Source organism: Hypomesus nipponensis, chromosome 13 (assembly GCF_054491055.1).
Source record: "Hypomesus nipponensis isolate SF chromosome 13, ASM5449105v1, whole genome shotgun sequence".
Lineage (NCBI taxonomy): Eukaryota > Metazoa > Chordata > Actinopteri > Osmeriformes > Osmeridae > Hypomesus > Hypomesus nipponensis.
This window is the reverse complement of record NC_140373.1, coordinates 10,531,346-10,550,857: the sequence shown is the minus strand read 5'-3', so window position 1 is coordinate 10,550,857 and position 19,512 is coordinate 10,531,346. Positions and strand designations below refer to the sequence as shown.

General features: G+C 51.7%; 2 protein-coding genes across 2 annotated transcripts in view; both read left to right on the top strand.

The window, feature by feature from the left end:
* The window catches only part of pcdh15b (protocadherin-related 15b), a 63,958-nt gene extending 60,924 nt beyond the window's left edge, over positions 1 to 3,034 (top strand). The window contains 3 exon segments of the mRNA XM_084670507.1: positions 1,580 to 2,251; positions 2,312 to 2,487; positions 2,490 to 3,034. Coding sequence (XP_084526633.1) covers positions 1,580 to 2,251; positions 2,312 to 2,487; positions 2,490 to 3,034 — 1,393 coding nt within the window.
* A 2,420-nt stretch (positions 3,035 to 5,454) lies between these two features.
* LOC146259993 (uncharacterized) lies at positions 5,455 to 10,130 on the top strand. The gene is made up of 7 exons (XM_084670506.1): positions 5,455 to 5,469; positions 5,992 to 6,030; positions 6,271 to 6,344; positions 6,626 to 6,704; positions 7,828 to 7,863; positions 9,168 to 9,634; positions 10,112 to 10,130. Exons 1-7 carry the CDS (start codon positions 5,455 to 5,457, stop codon positions 10,128 to 10,130), a joined length of 729 nt encoding a protein of 242 aa, XP_084526632.1.
* Positions 10,131 to 19,512: the final 9,382 nt, after the last annotated feature.

Below are 19,512 nucleotides of genomic sequence, written 5' to 3'. Positions count from 1 at the left end.
AGTGGAAAACCACAGCAGGACATGAACGTCAATTAAAGAGAATTCAAACAAATTTGGCCCCTAATTCATAAGGCCTGTGGGGAACATAATTAAGTCAATCGATAAGATGCTGAGTGCTTGAACGCCTGTGTGTTTGTGTCGGCTGCCGCTAGGCAGTGAATAGACCTCGTGTTGTGGGGTGGGATGAACTGGACTGGGCTGGGATGAACTGGGCTAGGCTGCGCTGTACCGAGCTAGGCTGGGCTGGACCAGGCTGGGATGCACCGGGTTGGGCTGGGATGGAGAATGTGGTTCTGTCACCAGCTGATCCCAGGTCTGCTTGGCCTGGTTCCGATCCTTCATCAACAGTGTAGTCAAACTCCCTATGCACTCACAACACCCCCCCTCACCACCACCCCCTCCCCCCACACACCCAGAGAATGTAACCACCAACAGCATTCCCCTACAGCAGGTAGGCCACCAACCAAACCACATGTCATGTCCAGTAGGCTACGATTACCCAGCACACCTACGAGGGTTCGGGAACACGTCCGCACACTCGTCTGTCTTATTCATCGCTGATCCTTCTTGTCCGTGCTTCCCCCCCCCCCCCACACTCACCTGTCTCTCTCTCCTCTTCATCTGTCCATCCTCTGCTCTCCTCCATCCTTCCCTGGACTCCAGACTGAAGTGAGTACATGTGCGGATGTTCTTTAGAACTGTGCTAGCTTAAGCGTTAGCGCTGCTTCTTTCTATAGCTTGTGCTTGTGTGTAAAAGCATAGCTAATGGTGTGTCGGTGTTTGTAGACTTGCCGTAGCATGAGTGTAGCGGTACCCGTGTGTGTAGAATATAGTTTTCTGATTAGCGTGAAGGTGTCTGTAGCATGGGAGATATTGAAGGATTTACCTTTGGCATGCCTAAATCCTGATTGGTAGACTTAATCAGATTTGATTCACTGATTAGGATTAGCATGCCAATGGTAAATCCTCTCCATTGTCCCATAGTATAACGGCCTACTGCACTTCAGTAGTGAACCCCACCGTCTATAGTGCAGATCAGAGCTGTTGCCAGTTGTGGAGACTCTGGATTAATGTGTCGTGTTTTGCTCTTTAACAAATGCTAGGAGAGGAGAGAGGTAAGGGGATGTCACAGAGGATCGTATGTTGTGTGTGTTTTAGCTTCAGTCTTTAGCCTCTAGATCTCCTCCAACCCTCGTAGGGCTGGATCGTGTCTGTGGAACGTGTTAGTACAGAATGCCGAGTCTTCTCACTGGTGCTAGAGGGATCTAGAAATGATCTGCTGGTTTATATGGGTGTTTTGCAGTGTTGTGAACGCATTTGATAGCGTATTTATTTAGCAGACACGTTTAGCCTGAGCAATGCACAGATGAGGATTTGAACCTGCAGCTTTTAGATTGGCAGTCGAACGCGCTCACCCGCTAAGCCACCTGCCCTTGTTGTGCCAGCGCAGGGTTGGAATGACGTAGCTCTCCACCCTTATCCGTTCATCCTTCACCTCTCGCCTTTCCTCCATCTTATCACGTTTGGGCTGTGCTGTCTCTCCCCGCCCTCCCCCCCGCCCCGCCGCCCTCGCCCGCAGCCGTCGCTGCGTTCTGGAGGAAGGCGACCGGCAGCGTCTCATCAGCACCTTCGCCTCGCGCGCCATCGCCGCCCACCAGCAGTCCAGCGCCAACGGCATCCTCCTCAACAACATGCCCAAGTCCGAGTCCAACATCACCTTCCTGTCGGACGAGAACCCGCTCACCACCAAGAACCCGCTGTTCTGCGACGGCACCCTGAGCAGCCCGGACACGCTGGGCCGCAGCCAGAGGCGCAAGGACCTCCTGGGGAGCGGCTCCCTGCCCAGGAGAGGCCTCCTCCGGGACTCCTTCCTCCGCTTCTCCCCCGGAGGCGGCGGCGGTGGGGGTGGGGGAGGAGCAGGGGGAGGCCACAGCTGGACCCTGCCCTCCAGGCTGCGGCGCCGGGACATGTACGCGTCGCTGAGGCGCCAGGTGGTGATGGACCCGGTCCAGTGGGAGCTGGAGCTGCTGCAGTCGGAGCTGCGGGCCAGCCGGGACGAGGGGCTGGACGGGGAGCTGGAGGAGGACGAGGACGCGGCGCTGGGGCCCAAGCTGACGGTGAAGGAGCAGGCCAGGCAGTTTGAGCAGCTGCAGGAGATGAGGCAGAGGCAGAGCCGGGACTCGCGGGGCTCCCTCTCCCCGGACTTCCTGCTCTGCGTGTTCGGGAGCCCGCAGCAGACGACGCCGCCGCCGCTCGCCGCGCCCCCGCCGCCGCCCCCGCCACAGGCGGTGCTCCCGGAGGGGCCCCCCAGCATCGTGATCACCCAGAGCGACGGCGGCACCCCGCCGCCCAGCCGCAAGCCCACGCCGCCCATGCTGCGGAGGCTCAGCTCCAGCTTCTCCGCCCCGGCCGGCGGGCCCTACGAGGTCAGCCTGGAGATCATCCCGGACCCCCCCGCCGTCCCCGCCCCTCCCCCGCCCTCCTCCCCCTCCCCCCGCCCTCCCCCCGTGCCCCCCCCCCTCCCCCGCCCTCCCCCCGCAACCCCCCCCCTCCCCCGCCATCCCCTCCGCCTCCCCCCGGCCCGGCCCCGCCGCCCCCGCCTCCACTCCCGCCACCCGGCTCGCCCTCCCCCGATCGCCCCTCGGCCTTTGTCCTGCCGCCCCTGCCTGCCGTGACCACGCTGAGGCCCGTGTCCCTGCGGGCCCCGCCGCCCCCTCTCCCCGAACCCGAGGCCCCCAAGAGGGAGCTGAGGGGCATCCTGAAGACCATCCCCAACATCGCGGCCCTGGAGAAGTCGGTGGCCAACATGTACAGCCAGATCGACCAGAAGCAGAACCCCCTGAAGAGCATGCTGAAGAGCCAGGCGTCCATGGAGTCGCTGGACTCCCTGGACGCCGCGGATCTGGAGACGCCCCTGGAGCGGGCCCCCTCCCCTCCCCCGGCCCCCGCCTCCCCCCGGGCCCCGCAGCCCCACCCCAACATGAACTCCATAGTGGAGGAGCTGGAGAAACGCTTCCCTTCAGCAATCATGTGATCTTTCTCTCTCTCTCTCTTCTTATCCTTTCTGTCTCTCTCCCTCTACATACCTCTCCCCCTTCATCACTGTTTCATCATTTCATCAGAGACTTTTTTTCCTTTTGTGTCATTTGGACTTTTCGGTCTTCAATCCCAGATGTTGTCTTTGTTTCTGTGTTGTTTTTATGTGTTCATTTTTCAAGGACATTATTTTCAGAAAGACATTGCATGTTAGTTTATTTGAATGTGTCAGTGTAAATACACCATGAATAGTTGGTGAATCCCTATAGTCTGCCCTGTAATTACTAATGGCCCTTTAAATAACAACATTCAAAGAAAAGATTCTGGAGAGTTTCACTGTTTCTGTTACACTCTCTCTCTCTACTATACTATCTCTCTGTCTCTTTCCCTCTTTTCCTCAGTCTGCCTCCTTGTCTGTCCCTCTCTCTCTTGTCCATTGTTTCTCTTAGGCTCTTTCTTCCCATCTGGCCTGTCTTCTGTTACACACTCCTCAGTTCTCCAACCTGCTGCACATTCCAATCGACACGCGGAAAAAGAGAGAGAGAGAGCAAGAAAGAGTTGCAGACTGACAGAGAGTAAAAGAGAGAAAAGAAGAGGAAGAGAAAGACAAAGGGGAAGAGAGAGAGAGAGAGAGAGAGACAGAGAGAGAGAGAGAGAGAGAGACAGAGAGAGAGAGAGAGAGAGAGAGAGAGAGAGAGAGAGAGAGAGAGAGAGAGAAAGAGAGAGAGCATGTCTGCCATGCTGCTACCTTGCCGGAGCAGCTTCAGCTCAGACTGAACAGAGACAGTCCTCCACTCTCCACCCATACTTTCCCCCATCCTCCCCTCTGTCCTCCTTCCACCCATCCTCTCCCCTCATCGTCCATCTTCTCATCCCTCGTCCGCTCCACTCTCCTCCTTCCATCCATCCTCTCCCCTCATCCACTCCTCTCTCCTCCTTTCTCCTCTCCCATCAGCTCTGAATATACACCCACCTTCTCTTGAAGCAAAACATGTTTCCGGGTGTATACAGTGTACATCTTAAAGAGCACGCCCTCTCCCTACTGAGACACACACGCATACACACACACACACACACACAGAGACAAAGACCATATCTCCAGCACAGCAGGGAGGAGAAGGAGGATGGGGAGGAGGGAGAGGGGGCGCTGAGGGAAGCTCAAAGTCCTCTGAAAGTCACCAGTGGTTGTTCAGTGATACATCTTCATTTGAGCTGCTCATTACACTGGCATTACAGAACAACAGTCTTGTTTACCTCCCCATGATCACCACAACGCCAGAGGGAATTCTAATTCCTGCAATGTTTTTCACTAAGTAGTTTCTCTTCTCTTCTAATCTCTTCTTCTCACTTCTAATATCTTCTCTTTCTTCATATCTCATCTCACATTGTATTGTGTGATGTGGCCATGGATCTCTGAAGGTTGTGGTACTGTCAAAGATAACCACCCATCTGGCCTGATCAAGTACCCAGCCACTTCCTGTCACACTACTGACCTGTGACCTTGGGGTGTGTTGCATTATGGGAGGTGGTTGTGAGTTTCCGTAGCTGAGTTACATCTTTATATACAAAGCCAACCAAGACAATATTTACATAGTTTGAACCCTAAAAGCACTGCCAACCCAGTGGAGGATTATGAATATGCTAGATTAGAAACTATAAAACTGTTATGTCCCTTTAGTAAAGTTATTATGGTGTAACCCTCTGTGTGCATCATTCTCTTGTCTCTCTCTCCCTCTCTCTCTCTCTTCCCCCTTTCATTCTCTCTTCCCTCTCTCATCCGCAGGGCAGGTTTATAAACCCAGTAACAAGTTTCACACTGCAGCCCTCAAGGCACTTTCAGATGTGACAGCTCATATGTAGTAGGAACTGAAATATCTGCTTTAGAGAGACCACGCAGCTTTGTGATTTAAGGGTCCAATTCCCTGAGCACTAAGAGAAACCGTGGCGCAGCCAGGGTGTGAGTCTGGCTCTCTATCACCTACACCTTGTCGACTTGATTTCTACATTAGAGAAATAAATATTTTGTGTCTCCTCCACAGGCGCGGGTATGGCCTTCAGGAGGTGAGTCTCCAAGACACACACACACACACAACCTGCACCCTGCCACACACACACACACCAGACACTCACACCACACACAAACTGCACCCTGCCACACACACACCAGACACTCACACCACACACAAACTGCACCCTGCCACACACACACACACACAAAGCCCACGTACACACCGCACTCACGTGCACGCAAACACACACATACACACCGCCTCCTTTGAGAACGTCTATTTCTCCCAGTCATTTGCCGGTTGACATGCTGTCAGTAGACACGTCGTCTGATAGGCCGTCGGAAAGGAAGCTGTGATGTCGTGTTTGGTGTGGGGGTGTCTGCTGATTGGATGAGGGGATGGGGGAGAGATGCGTGCTGAAGATGTACGCTGTCATCCCCCGCCCATCTGTGTCTGTCTCTGTCTATGAAACTCCCTTCATCTCCCTTCATCTCCCTCTCATATGCTTCTATTTTTTTTCATCCCTCTGTTTCTCCTCCAAACTTCCCCTGACCTACACACATGTCTCTCTCTCTCTTTCTCTCTCTCTCTCTCTCTCTCTCTCTCTCTCTCTCTCTCTCTCTCTCTCTCTCTCTCTATGTTTCAGTGCAGGCTTCCCTCCATCCATATCCACATCCAGGCTTTATCTCTTTAATGAAACGTCCACTTATCTTTTTCTTCTGTCTTGTGTCTGGCTGTTCTTGTTCCTCGCTTCCTCCTTTGTTCTCTTTTATCTTTTCCTTCTATCTATCTCTTTCTTCTCTCTCTTCTCTCTCTCTCTCTCTCTCTCTATCTCTCTTCTCTCTCTCTCTCTCTCTCTCTCTCTCTCTCTCTCTCTCTTGTATGAACCCTTCTCTCTTCTCTTTCTTTCTTTCTTTCTTTGTCTTCTCTCGCTTTTCTCTGGCAGCAACAACAGCTACTCAGACCGGCCCTGCTGAGACCGGAGGTATGAGAACTGCTCTCCCTCTCTCTCCTTTCACTCTTCTCTTCCTTTCTGTCTTCTATTGATCTCTACTTCCTCTCGCTTCCTCCTGCCTTTTTTCTATACCTCTGTTCTTTTCTATAGAGGCTGAAACAGTATGTGAGAGAATAATGAGACAGATAATATATAGAGAATGTGAGAGTATATATAGACGCTGACAGAATAGAGGTTGTTTCTTAATTAGAGGTTTTTCTTTTTTTTCAGGAGCTCTCTATGGAGTCTGGAATCGACCCTGGACAAGATTACTACACTCAGGATTACTACAATTATGATCACGGGTGAGTGTTTGAGTTTGTGTGTGTGAGAGTGAATGACTGTGTGTTGAGTAAGACATGGAAAAGAAAAGCCTGGAGAAAGACAGCCTTTGTGTACGTGTGTTCCTCTATACCCCGGTCCCCACAGACACAGTGCCAGGGTGTGCGTCTGTGGCGCGGACTGATGATGTCGTCACAGGTGTTCATGTGGACGGTGTCTGCGTCCCCAGGAGCCCTCGGAGCTCTTAATCAGTGACCTTTGACCTACTGCTTACCTGCTCCCCACTGTGTGTGTGTGTTTGCAGGTATGACATTCCCCAGTACGGCAGCCGCAGGAAGCTGATCTCTCCGACCGGTCTGTATGACGAGTACGGAGAGGTGGTGGTGGAGGACGACGGGAGCTACTACTACAGCCCCCAGGAGTCCGAGGGAGAGGTATGACCTTTGACCCCCAGACACTGTGTTAGACCTGCTCAGGTTGCTGACTCACTTCCTGGTTGAGGTGTGGGAGGAGGCGGCTTCAGGCCCTGTGTGCGGTGATGCTGTCTTGGACAGACATGTCTCAAGAGTTTTGTGTTGTTGAAAATGCCATGTGATGCCTGTTGTGTTGCTGTTTCTGATCTGAGGCTGAGCCAGACAACCTCAGTGTCTTTAAGTGGGTGTCATGTCACAGGTTGCAGGGCGTGGTCGTGGGCGTGGTAAAGCTCCACCCCCTCCCTACATCCACCCGGGTCCTGGCCCCCGAGGCCCCCCCAGGCAGGCCCCCGGCGGCAAGCAGGACCAAGCCCCACACACTCCGTCCAGAGCCACATACTCCCAGGGACCCCCCCAGGACTCCACAGCCGTTTCAAGGCTCAAGGCTGTGATGAGGCTGCTTGTGTCCGGGACCAAGACCCCCAGCTCGGGACCTGGCCTGCCCCCCACCCTCCACCCCCCCTGGAACAAAGCCCGGGTCCACCCCCTCGGCGCCACAGGGCAGGGGGGCGGCGTGCCTCCGGGGCGGGCCGGCAGCCTGGACATCGATGGGAGCTACTTCCAGAGCACCGCCGCCGCGGAGGAGGAGCCCCGGCCCTCGGCCATGCTGCGCCTGGGCTCCGCCCTCCTCACCCGCCTGACCCTCCCCCGCAGACCCGCCGGTGCCGCGGGGGAGGAAGGGAGGGGGGGAGGCGTGGAGGGGCAGGGGGGCTCGGTGGGGGAGAGGAGCGTGTCTGCGTACGTGTCCCGGGTGTCCAGGGCGGCAGGGGAGGAGAGCAGGGGGCAGGGGGGAGGCCAAGGGGGGCCGAGGGAGGCCAAGGTGAGCGAGACGGAGGCGGGCGGCGCCGGGCTGGGGGTCCGGGACGAGGGCTACTCCGACAGGAGCGGCTCTCCGTCCTCCGGCGTGGGCCGGGAGAACGTTCCGGACTCGGATGACGAGCAGGGGGGAGAACTGGGGGGTTCTGAAGAGGACAGCCGGTCGCAGACGGAGACCGACTCTGACTCGGAGAAGGAGGCGGAGTCCGAGACGGAGGGGGAGGAGTCCCAGACCGAAAAGGAGGAGTCGGAGGCTGAGAGCCTGCCTGGCACCGCAGAGGAAGAGGAGGAATCTGGGTCAGGATCAGAGAGTGAGGAAGAGGGGAGCGTGACGTCAGGGGAAAGTGGGGAAGGCCCAACATCGACCTCCCACACCTCCTCCTCCTCCTCCAGTAGGACGAGGACGTTGGGAAGTTCTGGCAGGAAGTCCTCCTCAGACACGAGCCCCTCTGGGTCCAACAGGACACCCAGACCCAGAACCTCCACACACACACGCTCATCTGGGTCAATAGACACCACCCAGGACGACGGTGAGGAGGAGAGCTCGGGAGAGGAGGAAGAGAAAGGGCCAAGCCATGGGGAGTCTACATCCAGGCACTCCAGTACCAGCCAATCAGCCGTCTCTGCTGGGCGGAGGCGGGGCTTTAGTGGCTCCAGCTACCATACAGACACGAGCACTGGTATGACTGACACCTCCAGCGACCTATCTCCTATCACTGAGGATGACGAGGAGGAGGTTACCATGGAGAGGACCGTCAGCAGCCGTAGCCATGGAGACCATTCCGAGACCACAGAGGAAGAGGATGAGGAAGAGAGGGATGATTGAAATGCAAACGAAGGCATAACATCTTAAATGAAATTCATATTCATTAAGTAAGATCTTCAGAATGCCTGGATTGCATTTGAATTCATTATCTGAGTGGAACTTATTATTGTAATTTTTCCAGTTCTGCGTGCTTTGAATCTGAAGCATCTAAATGGCTTGCATGCCCCCTCCTGACCTCATTCTCTCTCTTCCTGGTACAAACACACACACACACACTATCTCTGTTGACTGTCTTTCTCTGCAGATGCATTTCCAGCAGGCTTCTAAGCTGTTGAAAGCTTCTCTGTGTGTGGCGACAGTCTCATGCTCCCCTATGAAACCTCAGCGTGGCGTGATTGCTTCTCTGTGTGGCGTAGACACAAAGCAGAGTAGCTCAGTGACTGACTGACTCCCTCCTCCTCTCACACACACACAGACACACACACACACAGACACACACCAGAACCCACACTCACTACCTCTCTCTCACACACAGACACACACAATAACACACCCTCGCTACATCTCTCACAGACACACACACACACACGCCAGAGTTCACCCTCACTAACTCTCTCTGACACACACACACATACACGTGTCCTGTAACGTGTTCTCTCCTTTCTCTTCAGGTGTGTGCGCTGTGCTGTGCGTCTGCCTTGCTCCATCTATGATGTAACTACGTAGCCATACAACATGATGTCATGGGGGGGTTTGTCTGTTGACCAGTTTGTTTACGTGTTTGTTTTCAGTACGGAAGGAAGAAGCGTATCAAGCTGGTGGTGGACCGGGAGTACGAGACCAGCTCTACCGGGGACGACAGCGCCCCAGAGTCCGTCCACCGGAACCGGCTGTCCAACAGCCACGTTAACGGGAGCGTGTACCTGGCCCAGAACGGCTCCGTCATACGGACCCGCCGCGCGCCGGGCGCCAATGCCGTCTCCGCGCCAACACACGTCAACAACATCAAGGGGGGCTCCTCCCCCTCGGTCAGCTCGCGGCTGGCCAAGCACTTCAGGAAGCTGGACAAGATGGCCGCCACGCAGGAGGAGAGGCTGCCCCTGGGAAGCCCCGCCCCCGCCGCCTCTGGCTCCTCCCTCCGCGCCAACAGGGCCGCCGACAAGCCCGTGAACACGGCGCTCTCCAGCTGCTCTCTGGGGTCCAGCCTCTCCGGACTGGAGAGCCTGGCCTCGCGCTCCAACCTGGCAACCGGCAGCCTGTGGGGGCGCATGCAGAGGAACCTGGAGGAGGAGGAGGGAGAGGAGGAGGAGGAGGGGGGGGAGGGAGAGGGGGAGGCGGGCGAGGAGAGGGAGTCGGCGGTGGATAACACGGAGGAGGAGGAAGAGCGCGGGGGAGAGGCGCTGGAGAACCACAGCGAGCGCACGCTATCGGACGAGGAGGAGCTGTGGATGGGACCCTGGAACAACCTCCACATCCCCATGACCAAACTGTGACCCTCCACACGCACTCACGCGCACACATGCGCGCCCCACGTTTGGATATGCTCTTACACGCACATGCACGCACACCCTCACTCTGGCGGGAGAACGGACAGAATGTGTATCGCAACGTGACACGGATGGGATACTGTGGATCATGGCCCCTTGATGACTGAAGATGTACTTTCACTCAGCATTGTATGAACATGTTCCTCTGAGAAATGTGAAGCATCTGACATGTGGTGTGTCTTTTCCAGAATGGTCTATACCTTGTAGCTTTGAGGTTGAAAGAGATTTGTGAGTGTGTGTGTGTGTGTGTGTGTGTGTGTGTGTGTGTTCGGATCAGGCATGTTTCTGAATGAAGAAACACTTCTATCATGAAGGTCATTCTGACTTGAATACAGTGTTATTTTTTCATTTTTATACAGATTGATACACAGATGAGAGAATTCAGTAGTCATTTCCACTTTGCTGGGTGCATAGGACTGTGTCTCAATCTTATAAGTGTTCCAGAGCTTTGGGAAACTGGGATTCTTTCGAATGTTTCTGAATGTTCTTAGTGTTCTTCTGACTGGGAAGAATTATCTTCGTACTATTGCAATGTGAAGTCCATAAGCACACAAGAAATATACATCTGGTCTGTTTCTAGCGCTGCATTTATCAAACACAATGGCTCGATAAATAAAATGTTTCCCATTACAACTGGTGGCATCTTGGTTACCTTAGGTCACGGGCAACTACACAAATAATTTGTTGTAACTTCCTTATATAGGGCCTAATAAATTACTTTATGATTAAGTTCCAACAGTGCTTGATCGAATATTGATTACGATGGCATTTAGAGCTACAAGGAAAAGTGTGTAAACAATGTAATAGTCTTTAGACAGATCAGAGAACATCCGTTATATTGATTAAACTAAAGTTGATGGTTATTAGTGCTGATTCCAACGCACGTTTAGAGAATTCACTGGGCCTAGTTAACGGGTTTAGTCAGGGAAGGGCCGTGTCGGTAATCCCCGGGGTAAAAGAACGGATTGATATGCAGGCAGGAGCAGCGGGAGAATATAGCAGATGGAAATAATCGTTCTAAGATTTAAATGTCCGCACCTTCACGGAACGAAGAGCAAATCTTTCACGTGGGTCACGTTAAAGTAGCCTACTCCGTTGCAGCTTGAAATCCCCGCAGGTCTGTCTGTTCGACGTGCTGCATGATGTGCACATTAACTGCGTGTGAGGTCACAAGAAGTTCACGAGACCGTGAGCAGGATCAAGATTTTGAAATAGAAACAGCATTTAATTAGATGCTGACAGACAAAATGAAGAACACGGACAGGGTTCACACCTTAACTTTTTGCGCATACACTTTACTAAAAAAAGTTTCTCCTGACAGCAACTAAAAAGTTTTTTCTCCTTACACTCTACATGATAATCTAAACATTTAGCCTTCCTCGCAAATTAGCATTTTATCTTCAAATCATGCAAAATGCTATTATGATAATATTTTTGAGAGGGTAACGCCCAACCTGATCAAAGTAGCGAGGAATCTCTGGATGCTTCCTAACTTCCTGCCTTTTCAAATGGCCTCTAGGTGGCGTTAGAGACGCAGCTTAACCCACCCGGACAGGCGACGGGCTGTTAAATGATGCAGTAATTACACTTCATCAGTAGATGGCGCTAGCAAAGCTCCACAATTGTGAGCTTCGTGACCTTAACATTTAGGGAGGTGATACTGACCAGATGAATCGCACACACGTGTGCTGGTCAAAGAGAGATAGAGAGATTGGTTGGAAGGGTGTGTGTTATTTGGTGAACGTCTTAACCCTGCTGTCAACTATCTCTTGAGAGAGAGAGAGAGAGAGAGAGAGAGAGAGAGAGAGAGAGAGAGAGAGAGAGAGAGAGAGAGATGTTTGGTCATGGTGGTTTGCAGGTGAATGACTGTGCCTGCTCCTGTCTGCTCCTCAGCCAAGCAGGAGCCATCCCAACTGACACGCACGGCAGCAGCAGCAGCGGCAGCCAGTAATTACACCTCCGAAATGATTACAAGATTACGCCGGCCTCATGAGCTAACTTTAATGACTCCACCCGCTTTGATCTGCGCATCCTTCACGCCGCCCAGAGAGACATTTCAAACAGGCACAACAGCATAAATGATTAAGTAAGTAATTACAAGCTCGCAGGTTGGTGATTAGAGAACGGTAGTCGCTCCTGCAGAGCATCATGGTCCTTTGAGTTCTAAATTTAGTTGTTGACAATCAGAAGCGGCCACTCATGGCTGTTGAGAGGGCCGGTATAGAGGAGAGTATGAGGGTGTGTCATCCGCAGGTCGCCCTCACCTGCCTTCTCCTGCTCCATACCAACACGCACCTAAACAGACACACACACACACAAGCACACACACGAGCAGACCATTCACACGCAGGCAGAAGCACATGATTACAGCCTTGTTGGGACTCTCTGTATGAGGACAAGCCTATCAGAACCCACAGGCTTGTGAGGACAGAATGGCCGACTCTCCAGAAGGAGACTGTTCGGTGTTCCCCTCTTGCAGATCTCTGTCAGGGCCATCAGATCCCAGGGAAAAGACATTGGAAGCCTGTAATACAGACTGGCAGCTGTGACCATGCATAGGTTCTCAGACTATTTATGGCCTTCTAAACTATATGTTCTCATCTGTCCTTGCTTTGTGATCTACAATGTGAGTACACATTTAAGGGTAGCATTTGGACCACATTCTCAATGTGTGCTTGCATAGATACATACATACATGTGCACACAAATATGGTGAGTACACACACGGTACATAGTACGCATGAACACTCAAACACTTATGGTAAACCAATGTTGACAGACAGATAGACAGACAGACAGACAGACAGACAGACAGACAGACAGACAGACAGACAGACAGACAGACAGACAGACAGACAGACAGACAGACAGAGACAGAGAGACAGGCAGGCAGGGAGGCAGAAATAAAATCATGTACAGAGACACAAAAAAACATGCACACACACACACTTCTTCCCGCTTCAAATAGAATAGGCATGACAAAGACCACACACAAATGCACACACACACACAGGGTACTGAGGACACTCACACACAAACATACACAAACCTGGCTTCAAATAGAATAAGCAAACACATACACACACATTGGTACTGAGGATAGGAGGCACAGCGGGGCATCCTAATTGGTAGAGATGCAGGGGAATTCCAACCTCTGATTGGTCCTTGCTGTCGTTTCCTATTAGTCCAGATGAAACTGTGGACTCATCCAGTTCTGGAGATCGCATTAAGTATGTGGTGTATGCCAAACACACACACACACACATTTTTACACCCAACCACTCACACACTCACACACGTGTACACACAACCACTCCAACACACACCACCATTCGCACACACACACACACAAGAACACACACAAATACAAAAGCAGACTTCCATTTTGAACAATTCACACATGCACGCGTACACACAATCACACACATAAGCGTACTCTCACCACACACATGCCTACAGCTGCAGTCTCCAATCTGCTACTTACTGTATAACAAACACACAAGATAGCTGCTGGAGTATTTGGTATTTTTCCCTTTTCTATTCTTCGTTTCCTGAGCTTCTTTTGTGTCGCGCTGTCAGACATCAGAGAAGCCCGGCGGAGCCCTAATGACACGTCCCTCTGTTTGTGTTTAGTAAACTTCACCTCCGTTCACCTCCATTACTCCTCTTCAAGCTCACAAAACAGCCATCCTGGTGTCACACACGCCCGAGAAAACACACACACACACACACACTTGGAAGAACACTCACCCGCACAAAGACAGCACTTGTGAATGGACCCCGACCGTTTTGTTCATGACTTGGGTATTTGCGAGTGTTTTGTGGGAGTGTGTTTCTGCGCATGTATGAATTTGTATGTGTGTAGCATAAGCACAGCTGTATTTAGAAGGCAGCCTCGTCATTATTCAGGGCCGCAAGTCTGTATTTTTACAGGAAGCTGTCACATACACACATACACGGGACTATGACATTCTGAGAAATGTATTATTTTGTGGTTGTGAGACTACAAGTGATGGATTCAGCTGATTTGTATGGGTCATTTAGGTCTGCCTCAAAAACGCATTTAATATCTTTCTTCCTACACGGATCAACAATACACACACAGAGAAACATACACACACATACACACACACACAAACACACACAGGGAAAATACACACAGACACTCAGAGGCAGACAAAAACAAGACACTCTTAAGTAGACACACACACCCACACTGACATAATACACCTGTACACACATGCGCACACATACTGTACTACACACACACATGCAAGCACCCACACACCTTCATGAATATGCACACCTACACACACAGCTCCCTCTCATAAACCCAGACTGCAGCTTCACCGGTTGTTGTTCAGCCTCTCATGTCTCCCTGTGAGAAGAAAGGAGATGTGATAATGTGGTCGTCCTGGTGTCTCCACTGATGAAACCCTCATTTACAGGCTTTGATGTCTGGGGCTGTCTCCACCAGCTTCCTGCAGCAGACACAGCACTCAAGACTACTCTCTGCCTCTGCCTCTGCCTCTGCCTCTGCCTCTGCCTCTGCCTCTGCCTCTGCCTCTGCCTCTGCCTCTCTCTGTCTCTGCCTCTGCCTCTGCCTCTGCCTCTGCCTCTGCCTCTGCCTCTGCCTCTGCCTCTGCCTCTGCCTCTCTCTGTCTCTGCCTCTGTCTCTGCCTCTCCCTGTCTGCCTTTGTCTCTGCCTATCTCTCTGTCTCTGCCTTTCCTTGTCTCTGCCTCTTTCTGTCTATGCTTCTCTCTGTCTCTGCCTCTTTCTGTCTATGCCTCTTTCTGTCTATGCCTCTTTCTGTCTCTGCCTCTCTCTGTATCTGCCTCTTTCTGTCTATGCCTCTCTCTGTCTCTGCCTCTTTTTGTCTATGCCTCTCTCTGTCTCTGCCTCTCCCTGTTTCTGCCTCTTTCTGTCTCTGCCTCTCTCTGTCTCTGCCTCTTTCTGTCTATGCCTCTCTCTGTCTCTGCATCTCTCTGTCTCTGCCTCTCTCTGTCTCAGCCTCGGTCTGTCTGCCTCTGAGACTCCCTCCCTCTCGCACTCATTCTCTTTCTCCCTTTTCCTGTCTGTTTCCATACATCGCTGAGCTGTGTAGTGTTTCCCATCTTGCTGAGCTTTGTGCGGTAGCGTGCTGTGAAGTGTGCAGTATGCTGTGTGAAGCGTGTAGTTAGCAGCATGCATAATGCATTTCATACAGTATACTGTATTGCATGCCGAGTGTATTGTGAGTTGTAGATTTTGTCGTGTGTCGTGTGTGGTGTGTCGTGCTCATCCTTTGCCGCTGGCAACCTTGTCATGACACACTCCCCATCTGCTCCTGGAGGTCTCGCTGTCATGGCGACAATGAAGTCATGTGTTTTACAGGAAGGAGTTCCCGGAGTGTCCTGGCAGCTGTCCAGCGGACGGGTTTCACAACCGCTGTGTTGACACGTCGCTGATGTCCTCTGTCTGCAGCCAGCTCTGGAAGGTCTGAAACTTCTGGAAGTTCTGGAAGGTCTGAAACTTCTGGAAGCTCTGGAAGGTCTGGAAGCTCGACCTTCACACATCACACACTGGGGGAACTGTTCCGTTCTGACTCCACTGAACGCCGGGACCTCCTGAAGCCTGCTTTTTACTGAACCCTCTTATCTTTCTTCTCTCCTCCTCTCCTTTCCTGTTTGGTCTCCACAGCTTCAGATCAGGTTTCAGACCCATCCAACACACACGCAAACACGCACGCGCACACAACGTGTTGTTGCTGCGGTCTTCCGCAGTGTGTATGTTTGCAGCTCTCGGCATCGCCACTGTGCCTTTGAAAAGGCTGTCTGGTCCGTCTGCAAGGCACTCAGCTTCATGTCAAGGCCTCATTTGAAAAGCAGCCCTTAGAAACAAACACGTACAGGACATTTTCACTAACCAGCCGTCAGGGTGGTGAGTTTGCTCAGGTGTGTGTTGGCTGAGGAATGACCAGTAAGCACTTTTATGGGAATGTTTACACTTGGTAATAGAACAAGCAGCCGCCTTCATCACAGTCAGGGACGCCCTCTGAGCCAAATCAAAGTAACCTCTCCTTATCCAAGTTCAGAATGTAGTCGCCGGGAATCAAACATGGGTTCTTTTTCACTAGTCGTATGTTCACCATTAGGCTGGTGGCAAAGATTCATGGTTTATGGTCAATACGAACTATGACATTCTGGTGCCAAACCACCTCCTTTACTTTTATGCTAACTAGAAGAGGTTGTTGCTCCTGAACTGGCATTCACTGAGCTGCAAAGACTGTGTTGCACATCATTGCTGTGTGTGTGTATGTATGTGTGTGTGTGTGTGCTGGTGTGTGTGTGTGTGTGTGTGTTGGATTTGGCTGCCAGTCTTGAGTTGAACCATCCCTCATACTGGCACTGGAGAACAGTGGCCAAAAGCTGCTGACTAAGTGTGTAAATATCATCAGCTCTGTGGCTGGGGTAGCTTTGTGGGATAGTGTGTGAGTGTGTTGGTGTGTTTGCATGTGAGCAGTGTGTGCTTCTCTATATGTGAATGCTTGTGTGCGTGTGTGCATGTGTGTGTGTGTGTGTGTGTGCATGTGTGTGTGTCGTCGCCCAGGGCCAGACTAAAGCCGAGTGATGAGATGGTGATGGTGATGAGTGGTTGGGGCTGAGGCTGAGGCTATCTGCTGCTGGGAAAGCTGAGGAGATCCATGTCCCGAAAGTTCGCTTCAAGTCATAAATCATCTTCTGAATCAGCCATCCCAATCTCAAGAGGGGATACATAGAACATTTTGCAGTCAAGGGGTGCCACAAACTGCTATTATTTTGTATTTGTTGACTATTTAAATAACCATTGCTGTGTTTACTAATGGAATTACACTGATCATCGATCCTGTGATGGTTAGGTTTTGACCAAGTCTCTACACTGAGGGCTGTTGTTAACAAACCGTCTCTGCTACATTAGAGTCCCTGTGATGTGGGCCTGTTCCAACATTCCTGACATTTCTGCAAGTTTGGCTCCAAAGAGCCCTTTTGGTAAACATTGGGTGTGTGTTTTGTGTGTGAATGTGCGTAAGTGTGTGTGTGTGTGTCTACACCTGATATTAGGGTGGCAGCCTGTACAAACTGTCTGGCGGCCACCTGATTGGTTGGAAGGGTGTGTGTTAGAGAGAGAGAGAGAGAGAGAGAGAGAGAGAGAGAGAGAGAGAGAGAGAGAGAGAGAGAGAGAGACAGAGAGAGAGAGAGACAGAGAGAGACAGAGACAGAGACAGAGAGAGAGAGAGAGAGAGAGAGAGAGAGAGAGAGAGAGAGAGAGAGAGAGAGAGAGAGAGAGAGAGAGAGACAGAGACAGAGAGAGAGAGAGAGAGAGAGAGAGAGAGAGTGAGAGAGAGAGAGAGAGAGAGAGAGAGAGAGAGACAGAGAGAGAGAGAGAGAGACAGAGACAGAGACAGAGAGAGAGAGAGAGAGAGAGAGAGAGAGACAGAGACAGAGACAGAGAGAGAGAGAGAGAGAGAGAATGAGACCAGAGACATAACCACCTTCCCTCAACACCATCTTTGTTTGAAGCACTCCCTCAACTCTTTCCTTAATCACATTGTATTACTCAACTCATCTTTGGAATTCAACAAGCTGTGAAAAGATGTGTATATCCTGCACCTCTGTGAGAAATAACAGACGTAATGCAGTCTTTGTTGTTCATCAACATAGCTCACGTCTTTGGTTTATACAAAACGCCACAACTCTTTCAAACCACAACCATTGCTAAGGCTATTTAGCAATTCCTGACCACATTGCTAATGCTAGTTAGAAACCAAATTCCTAATGCTGGTTGGCCACAAATCGAGCTATAACCAAAATGTTGGCAGAGGATTGACAACAGTGACAACCGTTTTCACCACAGAAAGCCATTTTAGCCAAAATCAGCAGTGAAGATGAAACTATGAGCTGGCGGCCAGGTGGGTTTGAGGGAGGGTTTAGTGTCAGTGTGTTGTCCCCACCAACCCCAAACACACAGACACACACATTGTGACCCCCCCCCCCCACCCTGTATTCTAACTTGGCAGGGTGGTTAGATAGGTTAACCACAGAAACAGCAGGCCCTTGGCCTTCCCTGAGACTGGGATAGAGACCTCAGACAGCCCCTGCTAAACACACAGCCTCTCCGTCTGAGCCCCACAGATGACATTAGAATCACACAGCTGAAATGACTTGACTCGCTTCACAATCAATCATAACATTACGCCATCATCATACAGTATGACAGCATATTACAGTGTGGTGTCTGGAACGGGTTGCCATTGGAGACCTCAAACGTGGGCTTTTGTTGAGGGGATGACAACGAAGCAGAGTGTGGAAACAGTCTCTGTTGAAAGGGAGCCCATTCTGAGTAGGACGTTCCGAGAGCCTGGTCCCTGTAGACAGTACAGGCCTGAACTCTGGAGGCAGTGCATTGTTTGGAGGCAGCGTGAGGCCTGGTCTTGCCCGGCCATCTCCCAGTCTCCCACCACAAGGGCTTCTGGGAAAGTGAGTCAGTTCTCACAGGGAAGCAGGGTGTGAGACGAGAGGGGGGGTGATGTGGGGTGGGGGGTGGGGGGGTAATTGATCTTGCCTCGGGTGACGGGGTCACTTCTCCAACCCCAAACACTTCCTCTGCCCTGCCTGTATCAGGTTCCCCCCACACACACACACACACACCCACGCACACACACACACACTTATGCACACAGACACATACACACAAGTCCCTGCGGTTGTACACCCCACTTCTCCCCAAGAGGAAGTCAGTGAGTCAGTCTCTTCTCAGGTGTTCAACCCTGGAGTGTTCCCACATGAGTGAACACCTTGAACAGAAGCTGTCTGGCTGGCTGGTTGGCTGTGTGAGTGACTGCACTGGCTGGTTAGTCCCAGACAAGGCCTTTGAAGTGCTGTAACCTACACCTTCACCTCCCTCGTCCTCTCGCTCCACCTCTCCCGTGACATGGTTCTTCACATGCTCGTTCATATGTAGGGCCACAACTGTCTTTGTATCACTCACTTTTACATTTGGGCTAGAAAACTGAACAAAATAGCTGTAACGGTTCCTCCAGTATCTTCTATAAATCTTGTTCTTTCTTTCTCTCTCTCTACGTCCCTCTCTCCTCATCAAGAATTCGGGGTCTATTGACGAAGTTGGTCCGGAGATAGCATCCATCCCGTTGACCAGGTATGTAAATGTGTCTGAGTTGAAAGACCAACCCTGGACGTTCTACTGTCCCTGTACCCAAACAAGCCTTCAGACATCTGGTCCCCCCACCCCATACACACACCCTCACACACACACACCCCACCCCCCAGGCCCCTCCCTCAGTACCTTACAAGCACTGGTGCAGATAGACAAACAGAGAGTAGGAGGGTAATGGGCTGTTAATAGGCTGATTCAGGCCCATTATTGTTTTACCCCACAAATCACAGCACTACAGAAAGAGGTGTGAAAGAGAGGGAGGGAGGGCGAGAGGTGGGATCCAAGACATTGACACTTCTCACTGACATCAAAGAGTTGCTCTTCTTTTAAGTGGACCCCAATCACTTAAGCCAGTGAGATAGCAAGCAGCCCCCAGCCTGCTGGGGTCTGAGGCAG

What these genes read in the sequence shown, in the direction of transcription:
- LOC146259993 (XM_084670506.1), top strand. An exon ending in TACTACAATTATGATCACGG is followed by an intron (nt 6,345 to 6,625) that starts GTGAGTGTTTGA and finishes GTGTGTTTGCAG; the next exon opens with GTATGACATTCCCCAGTACG. An exon ending in CCGAAAAGGAGGAGTCGGAG is followed by an intron (nt 7,864 to 9,167) that starts GCTGAGAGCCTG and finishes GTTTGTTTTCAG; the next exon opens with TACGGAAGGAAGAAGCGTAT.